The sequence below is a fragment of the Aspergillus lentulus genome (genome assembly GCF_001445615.1).
Source record: "Aspergillus lentulus DNA, contig: Alt04, strain: IFM 54703, whole genome shotgun sequence".
Lineage (NCBI taxonomy): Eukaryota > Fungi > Ascomycota > Eurotiomycetes > Eurotiales > Aspergillaceae > Aspergillus > Aspergillus lentulus.
Window position 1 is genome coordinate 2,942,107 of NW_028322122.1, and position 22,199 is coordinate 2,964,305.

Here is a 22,199-nt window from a genome sequence, read left to right on the forward strand (position 1 = left end):
ATTAGTACCAGGTTCACTTGATTGAAGATTGATCAAAAGCTTCTTTCAGGACAAACGTGGGAAACGCAAAGATTCTTGGTCTCCAAAATGATTTAAACATCACTGGTCATCAGTATGACATTGGTCTTACGGTCTTTTATCTCACATACATCTGCAGGTGAGCGTCAATGACTGAAAGCTTTCTGACTATGTTGCTGAGCCTGTGTCGGTAGCGAGCTTCCGAGCAATCTAATAATTAAGAAGGCGTCACCGAAGATCTGGCTACCTACTCTCACAATGGTCTGGGGAATCATCACCATGTGCCTGGGCTTCGTGCGTAATTTCGGTGGCTTCGTTGCTGTTCGTGCCATACTCGGTGTAGCAGAGGGAGGACTGTTACCTGGCATGGTATGTGAAGCTTATCCCAGATCATTCTCTCTGATACCGGCTGGCTGTATTCCAATGAGCGAGACTAAGACTCCGTCAGGTTCTCTACCTGTCTTCCTTCTATAAACGTTCTGACTTGGCCCTTCGCATCGGCCTATTCTACACGGCGGCTTCGTTATCGGGGGCTTTTGGAGGTAAAGCTGACCTCCTTCTGGGTAATCCTTTCGAGAGAGGTGATTGCTGACGCGAAGTACCCCATTCTTGATAATAGGGCTTTTGGCTCGCGGATTGGCAGCGATTGGACCACGAGGTGGTCTTGAAGGATGGCGTTGGATTATGATCATCGAGGGTCTATTGGTAGGCCAATTCTCCGAACAGAGTATCTGTCCTACTTCTGATACCTGCCAGACTTTCGCGTGCGGCGCTCTTAGTTACCTCTGTCTTCCCAACAATATAGAAACGGCAACTTTCTTGACAGTGGAGGAACGACAGTTCGCCTGTGAGAGAATGCGATTGGATAATCCATCTGTGCCTGAAGGGTATGTCGAGGTTTTTGCCAATCTTTCAACCCAGAAGCCGCATGCCCCCCTACTATCGAGTTTCAAATTTCGATCTCTGCTGACATCACCCAACAGAACTATTGAGGCTGAACATGAGGCCTTCAGGTGGTCCGAGGTTGTCCGAGGTGTACTGGACTTAAAAATGTGGCTGTCAGCGACAGCGTACTTTGCTATCTTGTCTGGGTTATACTCTTTTGGTCTTTTTGTCAGTCGACTCTTGACTGCCACCAAACAAATATCTTTGCTCATGACAGAAATCTAGCTACCTACCATCATCAAGGAAAGCGGCTTTGCGGACGATGCGAACAAAGTGCAGCTTTGGACTGTTATTCCGTACGCTGTTGCAGCTGTAATCACAGGTGGGCACTTTTATCATCAATCAATGCAGGTTCACTCAGTCGCTGACCGCATGCATTTTTTTGGTCCAGTCGTTGTGGCTGTCATCTCAGACCGGCTGCAGGTCCGTGGTATTATTATGCTATTTATCCTGCCGATTGCGATTGCTGGTTACGGAGCGATTGCCAACATCGAGTCCGCCAAAGTCAAGTATGGGATGACCTTCCTCATGGCCACGGGCATGTACAGCAGCGTCCCATGTATTCTGGTTTGGAATTCCAACAACTCCGCTGGGCATTACAAACGGGCCACTACGTCCGCGATGCAGTTGGCAATTGCAAACTGTGGAGGGTTTGTAGCTAGTGAGACTTCGTTCCTTACTTGCTGAAGTTCCTGGACTGACATGTGAGTTTTCTACCAGCATTCAACTACCCTGACAAGGATAAGCCAGATTACCATCGAGGCCACACAATAGTTCTCGGCCTGCTTATATTCGCATGGGTTATGTAAGTGCAACAGCTTTGTCTATCGATCCATGGCTGTCCAACTGATCTTATACACAGGATCCTATTGAATGTCTTATACTGCGCTAAAATCAATAGAGACAAGGCGCAGGGCAAATATGCACAGTATACAGGATGTAACGATGATAGGGATCCACAATTCAAGATGGTTCTGTGAAGGAAGTCTATGCCTGCATACTGTATTTAGTGAAGACGAAACTCCCAATCGGAGCTGATCCTCGGAAGATGATCTTCTTATACAAGAAATATGAAAATGTGATATGACAATAAGAACTTCTTCAGGACGTTTGTCATCAACACTATGAACCCGGGAGTTTCCTGAGAATTTTTCATCTGTACAACCAATAGAAAGATGAATTGCGGTAGGATGATCTAGATACCACATAAAACTGCCCCGTTACGTGTTGTAATTCGCAAATAACAGCCAGAATTAGGCTTCATGTTCGCAACCGAACATCTAAGCGCTCTCTCCGGGCTGATTCGAAGCCATCCTTTGCGCACGCTCTCTCCCCGCAAAGCTTATTAGCATACCGATATCATAGATTGCTTTCAGGATACCAGCTAGCGTGAAAGAGGCACCGAAAAGATTATGATTTGCCAAAACACCGGTGATGAGCGGGCCTAAGCTCTGACTGCAAGTCTTGACGACGTTGATGGCGCCCATGATTGCAGTGCGCTTTTCGGGCGGAAGAGCAGCGGCCAAGAAGGCACTGCGTGGCGCAACATCCATGCTCTGTGAGCAGGCACGGAGGATCAAGAAGGTCAAGGCTGCCGGCAGAGCGGAGGGAACTGGGATGAGTGCCAGACAGATGGCGGACGGCAGATGGGTGAAGACCATGGTCTGTGATATAGTCAGGAACCTGAGTGGCAATGGACGAATGCAATTGTAGGCGAAGAGCGAACCTTGACATTGCCGATCCGTTTGGCTATGGAAGATGCAACCAGCATCGATGCGGCGGAGATTAAGCTGGTGGTAAAGAAGATCGAGCCGAGCTCTCCCTCGGGCAGAGAGAACTTGCGCTTGAAGAAGTATGTCATCCAGGATCTGTGAAGCAGGGTCAGTTCGATCTGTGCTGTCATCTTAGGGTACCAATAATACGCACAATGAGGCCAAACCTGAGGCGAACGAGTCCAGACCAAACAAGACGAAGAGTGTGACGACTAAAGAGACGAGATCGCTACTACCGAGGAAAGAGAAGAGTGAATTCTTCTGGTTGTCCTCGTTATTGGCTCTTTCGCCCAGGAGAGGCTGGGTTTCTGGACCATCAGCTGCTCGTTGTTGCTGCTGAGAGGCAGTAGCACCATTCTTGTCCTTCTTGGCGGCTTCAACATCGTGACTTAGGCAGATGGAAAGAAGAAACTTGACTGCACCGATCCCGGCATATGCGAAAAAGACAATCTGGCATGCATGGAGATATTGCCACCCTTTGGTAGTTTGCAAGAGGTTGATGATCCACCCGCACACCATCATTCCGAGGGCTGTGCCTGCGGTGCCGATCAGAGAGTACCAGACGAAGATATCGCTAAGATGCTCTTTGGCAGTAAGATGAGCCAGAGTAGATTCCTCAACAGCTCGAAAAGGACCAATCTCGTTACCACTGCGAAAGCCAAGTGTGAACACGATGAACGGGGCATCGGTCGGATCCAGGGAAGCACTCACCTGGGACTGATGACACCGAGAACTGCAGCGGCTAAGAGAATCCAGTAATTGCCATATAAACCAAAGACGATACCGCTGCAGGCCATGAGTGCAGACCCGGAAGCCAGGACTGCTCTGCGGCCCATTGCATCGGCGAAGAGAGTAAGGACGAAGCTGATTGCGACATCGCCGACCAGAGTTAAGGTCATGAATAAGCCAATGCGGTCATCTGAGATGCCCAAGGCAGACAGGTATGAAGCTAAGATCAGAGTTGAGCCTCCATAGGCGAAGAGTCGGATGAAGCGCTGTGCACAGAGAACCTTGACGTCCAATGATGAATGCCATAGTGTCAGAAGGCCCAGCTCGCCGAGGACTTTTCTATGCAGACCATTAAATCTGCCCGGAACAGAATCTGTGGACGCCATGTGAGCGGATGGGTCAGTCAACTGGTCAGAGTTGGTAAAAGTGAATACCTCTCTTTTCTCTCCGTCGCCAAGATGACTGTTTTCCTCATCCCAGACAAGCAAAAAAATAGGCAGCCATCGCCGATCGCCCGCTTCCTTTTCCGGCTAAATCGGCCGAAATGGCTTGATCCATCTGGGAAATCAAACGACAACAACCATTTCAATATGATATCCTATATCTCACACTTTCCTGCATATATCTGCGTGTAGGTCCGACTGTCTAGTTCTGTTCATCTTACTCATGTGTACCAAGCATCCGGAAAGTCTCACCAATGGAAGGACTCTACGTCACTGAGGAATGACAGTCCGAGAGGACAATGACCATGGCACCATAACAAGGCAAAAAGATATAAATTGGCGCAGCCATGAGGACTGATCGCAATGTCTCGAATTCAAGCAAATACTATAACCATACAGTGACACACCAGCCATGAGAGATCGTCTGATGATAACAGCCATAGCCTCTCTGGCTTTCACCTCGGCCCAAGCATGCGACATCGTCCCTGCGGTCATGCATACATTTTATGGATTTCCTGACAATGATCCCCCGGGCCCTGTAATCGCCTACGATTGTGGCCGTGGCCTCACAGCCGGCGGGATCGGCACGTTCGACGATCCTCTGACCTTCGCCTCGGCCCCTGGCGAGTTCACGCAGTGCGAAGTCATCTTCTCCCCCTATCTACACAAGTACATCCGGTTCGAGGATATTTGCTCTCAGTGCGCAGATGAGTGGACCAGCTCTGGTATCCATCACATCGATATCTGGACGGGCAGTAACACCACCGACGGAGGCCAGGACCAAATCAACTGCGAAATGAGCCTGACCACGACGGGCGACTTGTCCATCGTGCGTAATCCCAGCGTGGATTTGGCTGTTGATGGTATGTTGCCACTGCACTTATATTCGCCATCTTGAGCTGTGGTCGGTAACAATGACGACTTTTAGCCACTCCGCTCTTTGTTCCTGGCGGCGACCCTTCCTGCAATGTTGACCATGTTTTCCCTAATGAGAGTGCTGCGACCTTTTGTTAGATGGTATCAAGGAAGGTACGCATTTGATTTATTGACTGCACCATGGTAAGGTCTGGTGTTGAAGGTTATAAGGTGATTTGTAAAATGTTATGTGGGTGTCATGTTTCAAGTATCTCAAAAGATGTTTTGCAGAAGCTGCTCACACAGATTCCACACATTGTTTCTTCTTAGTCGTACACAGAAATGATTCCCACAGACAACGCTCCTAGTGAAAGTGGTATTTTGATAAAACAAAACGCTAGTCTATACTACAGAAGTCTGTAATCAAGCAATAAAGCCCGACAAATGCCTGAAATCTCCAAATATTATAGTGGAAACGTCGTCATCACAGTGAAGCCGATGGAGCTGCTTTGTCTGACCTTGGCGGCCATTTGACGCGCCGTTCGGCGCGAACATATAGGTTGGTCGGTCGAATCAGTTGGAACATGGGATCGTACTCGATATGCCCGTCATTCTCCCTGGTGAACTTGTATCGGTACACCAGCTTGGGCAGGAAGACTTTAACTTCTTGCAAAGCGAAGTTGAACCCGATACACATGCGAGGACCAGTGGCGAAGGGAATGTAGGCCGTCTTGTGTCTGTTCTTGACTTCCTCTGTGTCCCAGCGGTCAGGATCGAACCGCGCAGGATTGCTCCATACTTCCGGATTGTTGTGAAGGTGGTGCAGAGCGCCAATGACGACCGAGTCCTGTGGAAGCTTGTAGCCGCCAGGAAGGATCATATCTACCTTGGCGGTTCGCCCAGGCTGATATGAAGGGTTATGCCGACGCTGGGTCTCCTTGATAAATTTGTCCATGAATGTTAGACGATCCGTCAAGTCCGCAGTAAGTTGCGTGTCGGCATCAATGCCATTGTCGATGAGCTCTTGCAGCAACCTCTCCTGCACCCCAGGGTAGGTGACGAGGCCGTAGATAAGCCATGATAATAATGAACTGGTGGTTGTGAAGCCGGCTCCTGTTGCTACCACCAATGCCTGCATTAGACTGGTTTTAGGCAGCTTTTCGCCCTTGTTGTCGGTGGCTCGGAGAGCGTAGTCTAGTGAGATTAGCCAAGGTATTCATTTCAAGTTGGAAGAAGCTATTACGTACCAACCATGTTGGATGCTTTCAATGCCGCATCCTGGAGAGGAAGATCTTCAATGCCTCCGCGAGCCGCGTTTTGGATGGACTCATTGACCATATCAATGATACGCCCTCTGGCATTTCTCAACCGTTGCGGGTCACCAAACGGTAAATTGGCATACCAATCGCCCCATGCAGTCACTTTCTTATTCAGCTCCAATGACTCTGCTATGCGGTAGACAAGTTCATGTGGAGGTGCATCGATAGATGAGAAGTGTTTAAAATCAATTCCGAGGACCAGCTTGCCAACAGCTTGTGACCCAAGCTTGAGCATGTACTGATAGACGTTCCATGCTTCCTCTTTCTCATCTAGGGCATCAAAGACATTGAAAGCGTCTTCAACCGTTTCCTGCATCATGGGAGCATAATGACGCACGGCCTTGGGGCCAAGTGCGGGTGGCAGGAATTTATGTGCAGTTCTCCACTCCGGTGTATCGGTATCGCCCAAAAAGACACCGGCTTCCTGATTCTTGATCGGATGCAGAGGGTGCGCTGCATTGATCTTCTTCGTGAAGAAGTCTGTCTCGGCGAAAATAATTGATGAGAGCTGTGGATCGTTGGTATGGTATACGGTGCGACCCATGTTGGTTGTCTTAAAGATCGGCCCATACTGTTCAAAAAGGCGCTGATGATTGCCCAGATGGTCGGGATAGACTTCAAAGAAGTTCCCAATGAATGGAAGGCCCTTGGGGCCCGGTATCTCGCGCACCGCCTTCCCATCGATTGTGATGCTGATGATATCTTCACTAGCGGCGATTTCGGGCACGTCATGTAGGATAGAATCCTGCGATAGGAATCCAATACCTGCGAAGGTCAGCTTATCTATATTGTGCTCTTGTGCGTTTCAGATGGTCCTTACCATTGGGCTCAACAATCGCGAAGTGCGCCGCAATCAGATGTCGTAGGTCTTCATATGTCGTCGTTGACTCAAACTGGATCTCTTTTGCTGTCGAGACGGGTTCACCCAGAAGGTGAAAGAGCTTGGTTGTCGTCGACATCCTGTCGAAAACTGGTATGCAGACTCCACAGCAAAATGATTTGGAGGGATGGGATATTGTCGGACACGAACCGAGAAGCAGGACGGACGGCCATCCTCAATCATTTATAGGGGGTATATGAGTTTGCAAATCTATGCAAAATGCCTCGAGATAAGATGCGACTCGGATAAAAGCCGAACTACAGCAAGAGGAACCAGAGCATCACTGCATAGTGTATCCACCTCATGTATAAGGGCCGTGTACTACGGGCTCAACGGAATCGGCGAGTCCGTCTCGACTACTACGTAGTCGGATGCGCTGAATTCCGTCAGCGAAGATGTTCCAGAAAAGGTTACTATTTCAAGGAGTGCCTCGGCTGTTTGAAGCTTTGTGTTGGATTCTAAGATTAAAGCCAACGCTAATTGAGCGATCGACATTGAAGTCCCACCACTAACCAGAGATTTCTGCTTATGCAGACGGGACATGTACAACATCACTCCTTACAATGGTGACAGACGTCTAACAGGAAATCATAATGACCATCAGGGATCAATCTGCTTCACTTCGACTGATTCGAGTCGCATCAGGATGTTGATGTTGTCCATTTACTATTTGGAAGATTGCAAGCGATGCACAGCGTGTTCATTCAATGAGAAGTTGTACTGTGTGCATTTCGGCAACCCGACCGAGGGATTCCTTTTCCAGCGTGGATCAAGGCGTGCCGAGCCAGAACCAGTCCAGCATTATTATTCTCAGAGAAAACCATCCATGTTCGGGCCGATCTCAGACAACAACAAAAGCAAGACTAAAAGTGTTGTTTGTGCCGAGGTAAAAATGCCGATTCGAGAATTTCGTGCCGTGCGCTAGAATGGCAGGGGAAGTTGCGCCGGTGAAGGCAAACGAGAGTGGATACTAGAGATCATCATTAGGTTCTCATTTCCGACTGAATAATAATAATTTGCAGAAGGATCATTAGTACGGAGTACTCAGTGTGCACGAGAATAGAGTATGGATACAGAGTGGTTGAGGAAGAATAATGAATTTTATCCGTCTTTTCCACTGGCCGATGCTTTCCCTCAATGGTTGCTAACGTCGACATGGTTTATAAAAATCCGCGAACGGCCTGCCCACCCGAATCGACCCTATTTACTTATATTCACTTGAAGCTCTCCCCTTTGATTCTTGTACCGTTTAGCAATGGCCGTTTCAGTGATGGCAGATGCCAGCGGCGCTCAGAAAAGCCCTGTTGTTGATTTACCTGAGTACACATTGAAGGAAGTTGCACTGCATAACCGCAAGGACGACAATTGGATTGTGATCCACGGACAAGGTAAGTCGCATGACCCTCAGGAGAGTGCAAACTTTGGAGCCTTCAGTTGCTAAGACTTGACAGTGTACGACGTGACAAAGTACCAGAAAGATCATCCCGGCGGCGCAGATGTTCTGGTTGAGGTTGCCGGCTCAGATGCGACAGAAGCATTTGAAGACATTGGTCATTCAGAAGATTCGCGCGAAATTTTACAAGAATTCCTGATCGGAACCCTTCAGGGCGCGAAAGAATACGTCGCTCCGAAGAAAGTTCGCATCATCGCTCAGAGCTCCGTCCAGACTCCTTCTTCATCAGCAACCCGATACGTAGGAGCGGTCACCAGTCTCCTGGGAGCAGTCGCCTCCTTGATCTATGTCAACCGTCGCGGCTCCTTGCTCGCACTTGACACCACAGGGTCACTTCACAGATATATCTCTCAGCACTTAAGCGGGCTAAGGCTGCCGCAGGGAGGCTTCGCCAATGGATTCATCGTAGCTACTCTGATTTGTGCGGCAGCAGGTGGTGTTATCGCACGTAAAGCCGCCAAATTCACCAAGATCGAGTCGGGATTCCTGCAGTATCCCCCGCATATCAAGGCACGCAAGGTGCCCAGGACTGATCCGCACTTGCTTAAAGGGTTCCTTGACCCGAAGGAGTTCCAGCGTCTGCTGCTAATCCAGAAGGATCAGTTATCTTCAAACGTATACCGCTTCGTGTTTGGGTTACCCGACAGCAACGGAGTGATTGGTCTTCCCATCGGACAGCACGTCGCTATTCGCGCTGTTATCGATGGTGCTACCGTGAGCCGGTCTTATACACCCGTTTCGAACAACCTAGACAGGGGCAGACTAGAATTAGTCGTGAAATGCTACCCGGATGGCATGCTCAGTGGAAAATACCTAGCGAACCTGCAAGTGGGTGACGAGGTCGAGTTCAGAGGACCCAAAGGCGCGATGCGCTACAAACCAGGGTTCTGCAAGAAGCTGGGAATGGTAGCCGGCGGAACAGGAATTACACCTATGTACCAGCTGATCCGTGCTATCTGCGAGGACGAGCGTGATACGACGGAGATCAGCCTTATCTACGCCAATAGAACCGAGGCAGACATTTTGCTACGTGATGAACTCGAGCAGTTTGCCCGCAAATACCCCAAGAATTTCAAGCTGTGGTACATGCTTGACGCCGCCCCGGAGAATTGGGCGTATGGAAGCGGATTCGTCAACCAGGAGGTCCTCAGTGAGCGGCTATTCGCGCCTTCGCCCGACACCAAGGTTCTCCTCTGCGGGCCTCCGGGCATGGTGAGCGCTACCAAGAAGACGCTGGCTGCGATGGGATTCCAGAAACCAGGGCCAGTTTCGAAGATGACAGACCAAATTTTCTGCTTCTAATCTAATATTCTCATTAGCAAGGGGAGGCGTATTGTATCATACAGTGGAATGTACTTGCAATTGTTCATCTCGCGATGTGCCAGAGTAGTCTAGTCGCTTTTTGCTTCCAGTTCAACAATAGATTAATACAGTGTCTCTGGTAGACAAATGGACCTTGCTTTGTGCAAGTTGAAATGAACTGACTACTGCATTGCGCCAGACTAGAAAATGCAGTTTTACACGTTCTTAACCTCATCTCGGTTGGAGCCGGTACAACATGGCAATGCCCGGGGAAGGCCGCTGAAAGAACATATTTATTACCGAGAGGATACTCTCTTCGCAAGGGCATAATTGATGGGTATCATGGGCTAGTGCTAGCTGTCTCCGTCTACTCAAAGCAAAAACGCAAAACCAGCAATTACAAGTAAAACGGCAACAGCACGACTGAGCGCCGTCTCAGCAGGCAAGTTTCGGTCGCCCCAGCTGCCCTTGACCAGCGTTCCACCCGCAGCACCAGGGCTATACCTCGAGGTGCGGCGGTCAGGCTGGACCAGCCTCGCAGATGCATTGAATGGAACCGGCTTGGGTGGGAGATCATACTGATTGGCAGGAAGGATCCTCACCTCGCCGGTTACGTCAACGTAGATGTAGGCCGCCTGGAAGAAAGGACGACCGAGGACAATCTCCTCAGTATTCTGCTCGAAGCTGCACCGGCTGCTGCTGTCTGTTAGGTTCCCGGGGATCCCAATCAAAATCGAACTAGAGACACTTGCGACACGGTTCGGAAACATGTTGATTTCAAGCGTGACGTTGCGGCCGCACCAGTCTCGTGGCAGGATCAGCGCGTCGCTGGTCAGATCCAACCGAGCAGGGTAGACGATGCTAGGTTCAGACTCGTCCGAGACCGAGAAGGGACCGGACCGTTTCGCCTTGGCGTTGATGCTCGTGTTGGTGCCACTGGGACCGGGATTGTACTCCCAGACGCGTAGAATGACAGCGGAGAGGGTCTGCTTGCCGGTCTGCAGAAAGGTACCATTGTTGTTCATGGTCTCTGCGATGGAGACCCAGGATGTCGCATCGTCGGTGAGACGATTGGCGTCGTATAATCCGCCTAGTGCGAGTGAACCGTTCCATTCGCCTCTATGGCCTAGGTTTAAGCCAAAAGGGACTGTTCGGATGGGGGTATTCTCGTCGGTACCGCTGGTGGTGACCATCAGGTGGGAGTCGTTCCCCAGGTTGAGTATGTGATGATCATGCTGGGATACGGTGAAATTGACCTGGTTGCCATTGAGGTCTCCTATGAACTGGGCGTCCACCAAGGTATACTGTGGTCGGTTCAGCGGTTGTGTACCATTCTCCCCAGAGTTTCTGTCAATGTCGCTATCGTCTTGCCCAACTGATATGGCATACGCAGTCACCGTGCCATTCCCACTCGTAACATTGGCACCCCAAGGTGTGGTGACATCCGATAGTCCGACCAACGGGATCACCCAGCGATCGGGGCTCGTGATCGGAACCGGCGTAGAGGTGGATGAGGGATAATAGATTTCAGTGGCTGGAACGATCACCGTCGTGGTTGCTGTTGGTTCATCATGCGCTGAACTGCGAGCCGGACTTGCGAGGATTTGTAGGAGACAGAGCAAAGAAGATTTGGTGGTGAAAGGATGCTGGCTCTTCCCAAACTTTCGCGCCATATTGTCATTTGAACGAGTCCCAATCTTTTAGTCTTCATCAGCATCACTAACAGCAATATAAAAGCGAGAATAAACAGCAAAAAATAAGATCACAAACCGAAACGTCCCGATAAGCCCATTGTTATAACCTAAGACAATGAGGACAAAATACAGCCTCAAGGCAGAACCAAGGCAGCACTGATCAGTTATAAATGAGTCTAAAACCAACATTGCTCCATGACGGAATCCCCTATTATGGATCTCGCGACAGACAATCGGCATTGTTGGCCTCCGCTTAGCTGATGATCAGCGTTATGGTGGATAGACGGCCCCAGTTCTAGTTTATTAGCATGGACAAGTTCTGTCAGTCATATGCCAATGGATTTTGCTCCGATAATAATAACCTGCCAAACACGAGTCTACTCTTGTCTTCAATCTCGAAGCAGTTCTCTCAACATGACTATATGCATGTACACAGCCTGAGCGACAGAGTGGCTTAGATGGGGCCATAAACAGAGCACATCAATAAGACTACAAACTGATTGACGATCTCTGTTTCGTGTTAACAATTACCATAGTGGGGAATTACTAACAGACTATGGAATGGTCATTAACATTGTTCTGTAGTGCAGTAAGGATGCATTCATTAAGTTTTCGGAGACTGATTTTGTACTTGATTTTGTAGTCTGCAATGTGGTCGAAGATATAGATGGATATCCACTAACCTGTCATACCAGGATTTCTGTATAATCTTATAAAATCTGCACTTGCCTTTGATTCATGAGTTGTACTTACCCTTGTTTGATTTGATTTATGAAGGTCTGTCCAGCTAAAGAGAGCTTAAAACTCATCAGCACCCTGAAGCGGTAGCGTCTATACAATGACTATGTGTTCTCCATGCGTGCTGGTATTATTAGTGGGACTTCGCAAACATCTGGCTGTGATGAGCAGGTAAGAGTGTGCATACTTTTTTCTTCTAAGCACTCGACCCCATCTCATATTTAGTCTATTAGTCTATGTTGAGGCAGAGCAATAGAGATCAGTGGGGATAAGGATGGACCCTGCAGGGCTGAATGAATTTAATTGCATAATCCCGAGGCCTAAAGTAGGCGCGTGAAAGTGCAACTAATCCCCAGACAATCGAAACATGATCAATCTCTCAAACAAGTGTAACAGTAGGATTATAATGTTGTATAGACTTAAAGTACCCCGTAGTCGGCACTTGCTTCGAACCCTGGTCGAAAGGAAATTAGACCAGGGCGCCAAGTACCTCCCCCTCACAAATTTCTCGTTTGTGATTGAACAGTCACGGAAAACTGGGAATCTCATGGGATTAGCCTGTCGCTTCGTGTTATCAATGATTAATCGCTCTGCAGAACTTGAAATTGCCGAGTCATGCTGTCCCTCGATGAGACTCGTCTCAGGTCATGTGGGGATAGTCACAGCTAAATGCGAGATCTATGCCAGGAACAGATAGCACATTCCACTCTCGTCTTAGGCCGCTGTTCATGTAAATGATTAAAGCCATCGGATCCAATCGGACACGCGTGACGATCTCTTCAGGTTCGTCTTCATCCTCGACAGAGCATCAAACAGGGCCACTCACACCGCCCATCTTAGGCTGTCACTGTAACCCATGGTGCTGGAGGGTCTCAGCTCATAGCGAAATGTTGATTGCGCTACGCGAACTTAGGACATGACTGAGTAAATTGCGATCGTCCTCTGGGTGAGAGAATGAAACACGTATAGTATACTGAAACTGCCTTAATAGAGAATCGAAGGCGTATGTAACCCAGCCATGGTCAGTGGAGCTTTTCAGTTACAACTTCCCATGCAATGCGCCTGGATTCTTCTGCCACTGAACGCCGCAGGCCTTGCTTTGTCGATAGTCTCAGTGCGACTGAGATGCAACAGTTGAGATGTAACCTGGAGGGAGTCTCTTTTCAACATTCCCAAAACATTACCCTCAGTAACTTGGTGAGCACCAAAGATATAAGAACAGGGGAATTGACGGCAACGTTATGCATCAATCCTCCAAGTCTCTCAAAGCACCCAATCGAAGACAAAGCGAAATATCACCTGGTAGCAATGATGATGCTCAGCAAAGTTGTGATGGGCCTGCTCACTGTCAGCATGGCAGCAGCTCATATGGAAATGAGTTGGCCTTATCCTCTTCGCAGTCGCTTCGACCCACAGGTGCCTGAGGAGGATATCGACTATTCAATGACCAGTCCTCTGGACAGCGATGGTGCTTCACCCATTAACCATTATCACGATGAATCTGTGCATGTCTAACAGGTGACAGGCTCTAACTTCCCCTGCAAAGGATACCAGACCAATACTCCCTGGCGCGCAACCGCACAGTATACCGCCGGTCAGACATATAACATGACCATAACCGGCTCCGCAACCCATGGAGGTGGCTCTTGTCAGCTCTCTCTGAGCTACGATAACGGCAAAACATTCAAAGTCATTCAGTCCATGGAAGGTGGATGTCCACTTGTGTCCAGGTATAACTTCAAGATACCTAGGGATGTCGCTAACGGCCAAGCCCTCTTTGCGTGGACTTGGTACAATTTGATCGGCAACCGGGAGTTGTACATGAATTGCGCAGATGTGGTCATCAGCGGAGGTACTGGCAGTCCGTCATCTTTTGAGAGTGCTTATCCGGATCTGTTTGTCGCGAATGTTGGTAATGGCTGTTCCACTGTTGAAGGAAAGGAAACGGTCTTTGCCAACCCAGGTGATCAAGTCATTTATGGTGGTAAAGTCACTCCGTCAAGCCCTGCATTTCCTATTTGCCATTGAGAGAATGGAAGTATCGTCGGTTAGGGTCGAGACCAAAGGAGCATGCCATTTGTACATAGTTGAATTTTCTGAATGAGAGGGGCCTGTAATCATCTGCATACGCTTTGACCAGCTGGATAACAATTTTCCAGTTCTGGATGTGATTTAAGTCGTCTCACTACGCTGCTGGCACCACACGTGGGGTCAGAAATATCACTTCTGTTATTGTCGCCACTGATCACCCTGACGAAATTAGATTCATGACGGCACAAGTACTCCGATTAAAAGCTCAAGGCTCTTTTCCGCAACAGAAGAATTAGTACCAAGCGGAAGATCTGATTCGCCATCGGCAAGATCAGTCCCAATGATGTCAATTCTGCCACAATGGTATTAATACTGTCCTGAACTATTCCTGTTTCGGCTCAACAATGCGGTCAAAGATTACTCCGACAACTAAATCTAACTGGATCGGGAATGATGCAAGGAACACGTGCACGGGTCTCGATAAGCGAGTTCAAACATTGGCCAATCATGAATGGAGAAGAAACTCCGCTCCACCAACTGGCGGAGTATGAGAATTGACTCTTTGAGCCTTCAGAGGTCGAGCAGCATGATCCAGACCCAGTCTATTGAATTCCCACTCTTTCAGTCTCTGCAAGCCAACCACAGAAATGTTTACGAGAGAGCCGGCGACGTCATTTCCTTTTGCGCGATCGATATCCTGTTATCCCGTTCTAGCAATTTGACTTAACATCGCCACTTCGAAAACATATTTGACCAAGATGGTGTCCCCAGATCTCTGTGACCATTTCGTTGTGACTTCAATCCACCAATCCCAAGTCTCTATTCCCAGTTGCTTGCCAGATTAAAACAAGAAACATGCCTAACACAACAAGAAAGATTGTCTGTTTCTCAGGTACGCAAGCCCAGCAATTCAGCACAAGCTTCGCCCCCTGTCGATCATATGCCCGTGTTCTTTTATTATGACAATGATAGGAGCGCTGATTGGTTGCTATTTCTGTGCTATTCCCAGACTTTGATGGCACCATATTTATGCAAGACACTGGCCATATTCTCTTCGACAATCTGGGATGCGGCACGAAGCGCCGCCAAATGCTGGATGAACAGATCAAAACCGGCGAGCGGTCATTCCGTGATGTGTCTGAGGAGATGTGGGGATCTCTGCGAGTCCCCTTTGAAGACGGGTTTGAAGTTATGGAAAAGGAACTCGAAATTGATCCTGGATTCCAGGAGTTTCACAAGTTCTGCATTACGAACGGCATCGATTTCAACGTGATCAGTGCAGGACTGAAGCCCATCTTGCGCAGAGTGCTGGAGACATTTTTGGGAGACCAGGCAGTAAGTCATACCCAACTATCTGCTGATTGAATGATGCCGCTGATCGATCGGTGAAGTCGTCAATCCAGATTGTTGCAAATGACGCCGATATAAAATCGGACGGTTCGGAATGGAAACCGATCTGGAGACATGACACCGAGCTGGGCCATGACAAGGCCCTTTCGGTCCAGGAAGGTCGCGCCGAGGCCGCCAAGTATTGCATTGATGGCCAAATTCCCCTGATCGTTTTCATTGGCGACGGTGTGTCCGATCTTCCTGCTGCTCGTGAAGCCGATGTCCTCTTCGCGCGCAAGGGCCTTCGCCTCGAGGAGTACTGCAAGGAAAACAACATTTCGTACATTCCTTTTGAGTCGTTCACCGACATCAAGGAGGAGATGGAGTCGATCATGAAAGAAGACCAGGAAAAGACCAAAGGCCAGGGCACTCCAGCTCGGTTCAACCCACGTGCCAACATGTGGAGAAGGGTTTCCAGCCAGCAATCCGTTCCTCAATTCATCGCCGCCACTCCGTCAAAGGAAGAGAAGATGTTCCTCTGGCCGGAAAATTTCACAGAGTACCGCCCCAGGGAAATTCCGGAGGACGTTTACGCTTGAGAATATTATGGTAACACAATGGAGGAGAGAGACGTTGCATGATGCGGGCGTCATGGTAACAATTCAAGACAAAAAGATCAGAAACATAAATCTGGATATCCCCATGATGATTTGTATCTAGACTTAAATGTTTATATATCAATATGCTTTGTGTATACACCGAGAAAAAACAATCTAATGCAATTTTCATCGCAGAGCTGCTTGTTCAGTACGGTTTCCCGTCTACAAGCGATTGTCCAGTTCCACCGGCTTGCGCATGGCCGTCTATATCTTGTGTCTGGATTGAACGCAGCAAAGACTCTTATTTTGGTGCCGTCTCAGAAAGTCAAAAGCCAATGACTGAACGATTAAACTTCTCGACAAGGTTCGGTGCACGGCCGGGTACGCCAGCTCGAAAGCCATGGAAATGATAGAGTCGTAGGTTTCGGGACGTAACCAGCCGATCGCGGTTCACTGTTTTCGGTTATTGGCCACGCTGAGCATACATAGGAACATGGTTTAGGTTCTGGGCCTTGGGCTGGTTCAACCATTCAAGCTTCACTTGGCCACTGGTATAGAAAGTTTATTGCTGATCGCGTTGATCATGCAACAATAACCTGGCTAAAGCAACACTCACTGCGCAATGATACCGGCTCTGGCTGAATGAACACAAACAGCGAGACTTTATGGATTCAGATTGATGATTCACAGCTTCACAGGGGTAAATTTCAACATCAGCTTCCGTCCCTTGGGCAATGAAATAAAAGCATAATCCTGCTCAATGCCTTCATCATCGACGATAGAAGTGGTATAGTTGGTGTAAACTGCAGCCATGACAAGTTTGATCTCTTCAAGCGCCAGCAGATTCAGTCAGCTTGCACTCACAAGCATGCTGTAAGGAAAGGATGAGAGCGGAAGGGCACCGTACCTTGCAGAGCAAAATTACTACCCAGACACATTTTCCCACCACTTCCAAACGGCCAAAAGAGTCTCCGCATATCGTGAATTTTCCCAGGCCCTGGTTCTAGCCAGCGCTCTGGCAGCCACTCGAAAGGCTGAGGGTAGACCTCGCTGATTCGGTGCAGAGTGTATGCGGACGAACTAACTTTGACTCCACCGGGGATACGATCGTATTCTTCAAGTTTTATGCCTCCTGGTGACGAGGGGGTGACTCTCGGTAACGGAGCAGGCGCAGGCGAGTGCACTCGGAGTGTTTCTCTAACAATCGCATCCAGCAAAGGGAGAGAGTCTATAGCGGCTGGTGATGGTAGAGTTGGGAGGCCCTCATTACTCAACTCCACAGATGGATATCTCAAGGATGGAGTTAATGTGAGCAGTTCTCGACGAAGTTCAGCTTGCAGCCGAGGCCGCTTCGAGAGCTCCCACATCATATACACGAAGGTGATTCCCGAGGTCTCGTGTCCAGCAACGAGATGATCGAGAAGCTCTGATGCAAGCGCCAACTCTAGAGGCCGTTGATCTGGATGCTTCTCCAGACCCTGGCGGAGCTGAGTATACACCACCGGGTTTGTGGCAACCGGCACGTCGTTAGGATGCTCATTGCCTTGCATTCTGCTGCAGAGAGACAAACACCAGCTTTCGATGAAGCCCAAATACCGCTCTTCCAAGCTCAAGTACTTGAATCTTTCGTACTCCACCAGCCATTCCGCCCATCCTGGGAGATCGAAAAGAAAAGTCGTGCTATTGGCCGTGCCGAACAGAAACGCAGACGTAAAATCCATCCCCACGGCCTGGAACAGCGGCAAGACATTGATCGCCTCTCCTTTCTCCGCAACCTTTTTCAAAATAGGGAGAAGCCTCTGCGAAAGAATGATGGACGAAATATTGCGCAGATCCGCCGACTCGTGCAGATATGACTTGGAGTAGATCTTGCTCAGCATACGCTTCTGTCGCGCATGAGAATTGTTGGGTAACATGCCCACAAGATTATCCGTAAGAAAATTGACAAATGCATCGCGGTAGAAAGAGTGTTTCTCGAATGCACCGGTATAGATGACTTGGAGCCCCCGGAGTGAATTGACGCTCAGCTCATTGGGTCCCAGGCGCACGACAGGCCCATGCTTGCGATGAAGGTCGTAGATGGTCAGTACCTCCTGCCCAGACCGCCGCTTCCCTTCAATCCAGTAGTCCGAGATAGGTGCTGTGAAATGTGCATTGGGGATTCTAGAGAGAGGAGACAGGAAGTATGGCGCAATTAGAAATTTATAGAGAAGCAGCACCAACAAAGTGCTGATAGCAACAATAGTGAGGAGGAACATATTCAATGCTGCATATAGGAAAAGGCACCTACGCAGGAGATTTCAGTTTAGCAAGGGATCAACTGCATTTTTAAAGAATAGCCCATCCCCTCTATTGTGTAACCTTCAATATGCCGATCATCGGTGAGACTGGAAGCAAGGGACTGTTAGTGTGGGATCACTGCATATTATGTACACGCCGTCGACACGAGGCTCGATCGCCAAACTCACGTTTGAATGGAGTCGTTTGACGAGACAATTCCCCTTCTGCATGAATCACGTCCGACCTTCCTATTTGGGGTCTGGCGAATCGGAATGCATGGGGTAACGTTGCGAAGCGGGCAGGAAGAGAGAGGAGCAAACAAATGAGGTTGTTGACAAATCTCGAAATGCAGAAAGAATCACGCGCTAAAGATGTCGGACTGGGATCATAATTCTTGGACTATTGCTGGTATCGAACGCCATCTGACTCCACTTATCCTAGGGCATTTTTATATCGTTGACCCCGCAAGCTTAATTGCTACTTACAGTGATGTTATTGTCAGGAGTCATATTAAGAAGTGCACTGTGATAGTATGGTATACTTAGTGAAAGTGAAGGGATCCTCTTATTTACTCAGATACTTGCAGAGAGTCAACACATGAAAAGAAGAAATGCAGCCTGTCTCATGTCAAAACAAACCCCAAAGTGATAACTCCAAAGCGGCATGGCAATGGTATCCTGAAACCTCCAGTACGTTCTTGAGACATGAAGCGAAACTGGTTCGACCAGATACTGATCAGGCGGCTGCGAGAGCCGCTTAAACCTCACCTGTAATCCAGACTCAGTGATATGCCTGCTGCGCGGTTCCAGAATGTCGACTGTATGGTTGCTGACGCCTACTCGGCGATAAGGCCGCGCTTCTCCTTGCGTCCCATGAAACTGAAATACCAGGTGGGCTCGCCGTGCGGTATGCGGCAGTCCCTGTCATAGGATTGCTCCCATTGGTCATGAAACCAATAGTCTTGGTCTTTATTTCCCTCGACCAGAAGATCCTTTGTACGATCCATGCAGTCGAGGCATAGACCATCAAAATAGCCGGAGACCAGCGCGATCGCCTGGCGAACGATGGTCTTTCCGTCAAGCCGGCACACGGAACACGGGCTTTGACGCGATTGATTAACCGAAGTATCATTCGAAGAGAGGGCATGGGAGCGAGTCTTTGTCTCGTCGTATTGTCGCAGTCGGTCAAGCATTTGAGCAACACTTGCTTTAGTGCTGCTCAGGTCCAGCGGCGAGACGTCAATGCGTCGCAGTTTCTTTAGAAAATCAAAGATGGTTTGCTCTTTGCAGGCGCATGTTGCACGAGCGATAATCTCATTGACGCGCTTGAACAAAGCCTGGTGTAGAATCGTTCGAAGGCGACCTTTCGCGGCATTTAACTGTTCTGTAAGGATACTTTGGTCAGCAGGACGACTTCGAGTTTGATCTGACACGATTGCGCAGGATAAACCACATGACAAAGACTGCTAGAGACTTACGGATAATTCGAGGGCGCAGGTGCATCTGCAGATGATGCGTGGGGTTAGCTTCCATGACATGTCGAGGCTCGTTGTAAGTCATGAATTTAGTTAGCTCCTGGAAGCCCACAGCGTAGTCGAAGGCATAGCAAGGAAAGAGCAATTGCGGCGCGAATTCCTTGAAGAACTCCTTTCCACTTTCATTCCTCATCTCCTTGTACCAAGCGACGAACCAACTCTTTAATGCTTGGAGGTCGAAGCCGTACTTGTCCCCAGCCATGATAGCATGCCAAACCTCTCCCACAGAGATGGACTGCTTGGGCAAAGTGTCGATTGTGGAGTGAAACACACGGAGCCAGAGCTCCATACTTCGAACCGTATCTTCATTGAGAACGACACTGTCATCTTTGGGGCCGTGTGCCCAGCGGCCATCAAACATGGTTCTAAAATACTGACTGCGTCCCAGGAGAATGCCCTTTTGAACCTTGAGGGACCCCGTTCGCACAAGGCCATTGGTCCCCGCCTCGTCAGCATCGTCACCGGAGCGTTCGTCTCGCCTGATCGCTGGGTCGAACTCGTTAATGTGGATGGTGAAGTCACCCGTGACTGAGACTTCAATGTCTTCATGTGGCACTTGTGTGCTACAGATAGGGGCAGCCATGATCTCTGATTGCAATTGTCAGCCTTAGGTGCTCTTTCTCATGTCACGCTATCAATCATTGCTGCCGAGCGAGCACTTCAGGAGTGACGGATCGGTCTTCTCCGTCGCACTCACCAGAGCAAAAAGCTACCTGAAGTCGATTGACAGGTGACGTCTATCAAATATAGTGGATAGACGGTGTTACGCAGGTTGGTTAATACTCGAAATCGAAGGAAGAAAAGGGGTTGTCGAAGATCGAGAGTTTCAGATCGACTGAAGAGAAGAAGTCTTCTAGCTCAAGAGGTTGAAATGGAGTGAAGAGAAGATCTTGTCAAGACCAAATGCAAACAAATAGTGAAGTGTTGGTCCATCATATCCTAGCAAAGCAAACAAATATCTGTGGGGCCTGCGTCAGTGTGCTTTGTTTGTCATCCCAGCTTAGAGACTAGCAGTGACCTTAAAATCCAAATGCACTGAGAAGTATACCTAGTGAAGAAATTCTTGGTTGAAAACTGTGTCAACCAGTGATTACTGAGAAATCTGAAGCTAGAAAGAGATAGATACCACGCCTGACTGGAATTCAGTTTCTCAAGATCAAGATGACCCGCCCATGATACACACTGTATTCCTGTCACGGGCTATATATTAATTGTACGCTCAAGATGGCCTTGAGTTAAACTTTGACATCCTGACAGACATATGCATGTCAGGAGGAGCCCACCTACAAGATCCTAGGTCCAGCTCAAATGAAAGCGAGTCCAATGAGAATAGTGACTGAGGATACCTTCTTTTTCCCAAGTAGAAGCCGAAGAGTACACTGAGAGCGTCTTTTGTTCACATATCAAGGGAGTGGACGATCACGACAGTTTGACTTACAGTGGTTGCCAGGAGGCTCAATAACAAATGACTTCAGATACTGGGTCAGGTGCGAATCAAACTGGAGCCACTTTTCAACCACATGCGACTCCAGTAGTTAGCGAGCTCCTTTCTCTAATTAATTCTCTTCGCCAATTCTCGCCCGAGTCAAAGTGGACCGCACCAACGTCCACAGGGTCAATGGGTCAATGTCGCGGTAGATTGACCTGGCTTAATACTTTAGTATAGGAAAGAAATTATGGATCTTAAGAGTTGCACTGAGTCTAGTTTTCAGGAAGTCAGACATAGTATCTAGCTTAGTATGCCATGGGAATTGCGCTAGTTTGAGCTCTATTTAAAGATATGTCACCCTTCACCCTTAGCCTCCATAAGCCATGTGTAAGTTCAGTTAGTTCATGTGGCAGTCCTTCTCAGCTCCCTCTGCTGATGGCGCCCCAGCACCGTGCCGACCAGCAAGGATGTCACTCCATTTGAGCTAGCTGTCGCCCTTACTGTGGCGACCTGACAGGGAAAAGTGAAAGGCGAGAATGCTGCCAGTTATTTCGGCCTGTAAGTTGTAGAGTGGAATGTGGATGCGAATATGAGTTCGGGGCCCCAGACAGGCACTTAATATAACCTCGAAACCCCAACTTCGTGCTAGGTCAGAACAAATTCCATGTTCAATCTGCCTCACACGAGGCAAGTACTGGTCCAGTGATGGCAGACTGGCTACAATCGCTATATACCTACAAATGAGGCCAAGTGTACATCACGCGAAACATTGCTACTTGATATTTCACGCACCTAAGGCCTGGTGATGACCCTGTATGTGGGGAAAAGGGTAGATAGCAGACTGCATAG

At 48.8% G+C, this 22,199-nt stretch overlaps 9 protein-coding genes across 9 annotated transcripts; 4 read left to right on the plus strand and 5 right to left on the minus strand.

Annotated features, from left to right (window-relative positions):
• Nucleotides 1–276: 276 nt before the first annotated feature.
• Nucleotides 277–1,943, plus strand: ALT_2236 (putative transporter C1002.16c; the record flags this gene model as incomplete). The annotated part of the gene is made up of 9 exons (XM_033563330.2): nt 277–387; nt 467–560; nt 638–723; nt 775–905; nt 1,002–1,131; nt 1,189–1,285; nt 1,355–1,624; nt 1,684–1,768; nt 1,826–1,943. 9 exons carry the CDS (start codon nt 277–279, stop codon nt 1,941–1,943), a joined length of 1,122 nt encoding a protein of 373 aa, XP_033419221.2.
• Nucleotides 1,944–2,243: 300 nt separating this feature from the next.
• Nucleotides 2,244–3,850, minus strand: ALT_2237 (putative MFS transporter; the record flags this gene model as incomplete). Its single annotated transcript, XM_033563329.2, has 4 exons — nt 2,244–2,627; nt 2,690–2,831; nt 2,890–3,384; nt 3,447–3,850. 4 exons carry the CDS (start codon nt 3,848–3,850, stop codon nt 2,244–2,246), a joined length of 1,425 nt encoding a protein of 474 aa, XP_033419220.2.
• Nucleotides 3,851–4,319: 469 nt separating this feature from the next.
• On the plus strand, nt 4,320–4,921 carry ALT_2238 (uncharacterized protein/DDB_G0273221; the record flags this gene model as incomplete). The annotated part of the gene is made up of 2 exons (XM_033563328.2): nt 4,320–4,770; nt 4,836–4,921. The coding sequence occupies 2 exons, from the start codon at nt 4,320–4,322 to the stop codon at nt 4,919–4,921; spliced, it is 537 nt and encodes a 178-aa protein (XP_033419219.2).
• A 325-nt stretch (nt 4,922–5,246) lies between these two features.
• On the minus strand, nt 5,247–7,040 carry ALT_2239 (cytochrome P450; the record flags this gene model as incomplete). The annotated part of the gene is made up of 3 exons (XM_033563327.2): nt 5,247–5,956; nt 6,010–6,846; nt 6,902–7,040. 3 exons carry the CDS (start codon nt 7,038–7,040, stop codon nt 5,247–5,249), a joined length of 1,686 nt encoding a protein of 561 aa, XP_033419218.2.
• Nucleotides 7,041–8,216: 1,176 nt separating this feature from the next.
• On the plus strand, nt 8,217–9,716 carry ALT_2240 (putative cytochrome b5 reductase; the record flags this gene model as incomplete). The annotated part of the gene is made up of 2 exons (XM_033563326.2): nt 8,217–8,349; nt 8,413–9,716. 2 exons carry the CDS (start codon nt 8,217–8,219, stop codon nt 9,714–9,716), a joined length of 1,437 nt encoding a protein of 478 aa, XP_033419217.2.
• Nucleotides 9,717–10,087: 371 nt separating this feature from the next.
• ALT_2241 (uncharacterized protein) lies at nt 10,088–11,389 on the minus strand (the record flags this gene model as incomplete). Its single annotated transcript, XM_033563325.2, has 1 exon — nt 10,088–11,389. The coding sequence occupies one exon, from the start codon at nt 11,387–11,389 to the stop codon at nt 10,088–10,090; it is 1,302 nt and encodes a 433-aa protein (XP_033419216.2).
• Nucleotides 11,390–13,456: 2,067 nt separating this feature from the next.
• On the plus strand, nt 13,457–16,107 carry ALT_2242 (pdp3-interacting factor 1; the record flags this gene model as incomplete). Its single annotated transcript, XM_033563323.2, has 4 exons — nt 13,457–13,616; nt 13,674–14,132; nt 15,189–15,514; nt 15,571–16,107. 4 exons carry the CDS (start codon nt 13,457–13,459, stop codon nt 16,105–16,107), a joined length of 1,482 nt encoding a protein of 493 aa, XP_033419214.2.
• A 684-nt stretch (nt 16,108–16,791) lies between these two features.
• On the minus strand, nt 16,792–18,365 carry ALT_2243 (cytochrome P450; the record flags this gene model as incomplete). Its single annotated transcript, XM_033563322.2, has 2 exons — nt 16,792–16,934; nt 17,015–18,365. 2 exons carry the CDS (start codon nt 18,363–18,365, stop codon nt 16,792–16,794), a joined length of 1,494 nt encoding a protein of 497 aa, XP_033419213.2.
• Nucleotides 18,366–19,222: 857 nt separating this feature from the next.
• On the minus strand, nt 19,223–20,504 carry ALT_2244 (uncharacterized protein; the record flags this gene model as incomplete). The annotated part of the gene is made up of 2 exons (XM_089599289.1): nt 19,223–19,812; nt 19,865–20,504. 2 exons carry the CDS (start codon nt 20,502–20,504, stop codon nt 19,223–19,225), a joined length of 1,230 nt encoding a protein of 409 aa, XP_089456435.1.
• Nucleotides 20,505–22,199: the final 1,695 nt, after the last annotated feature.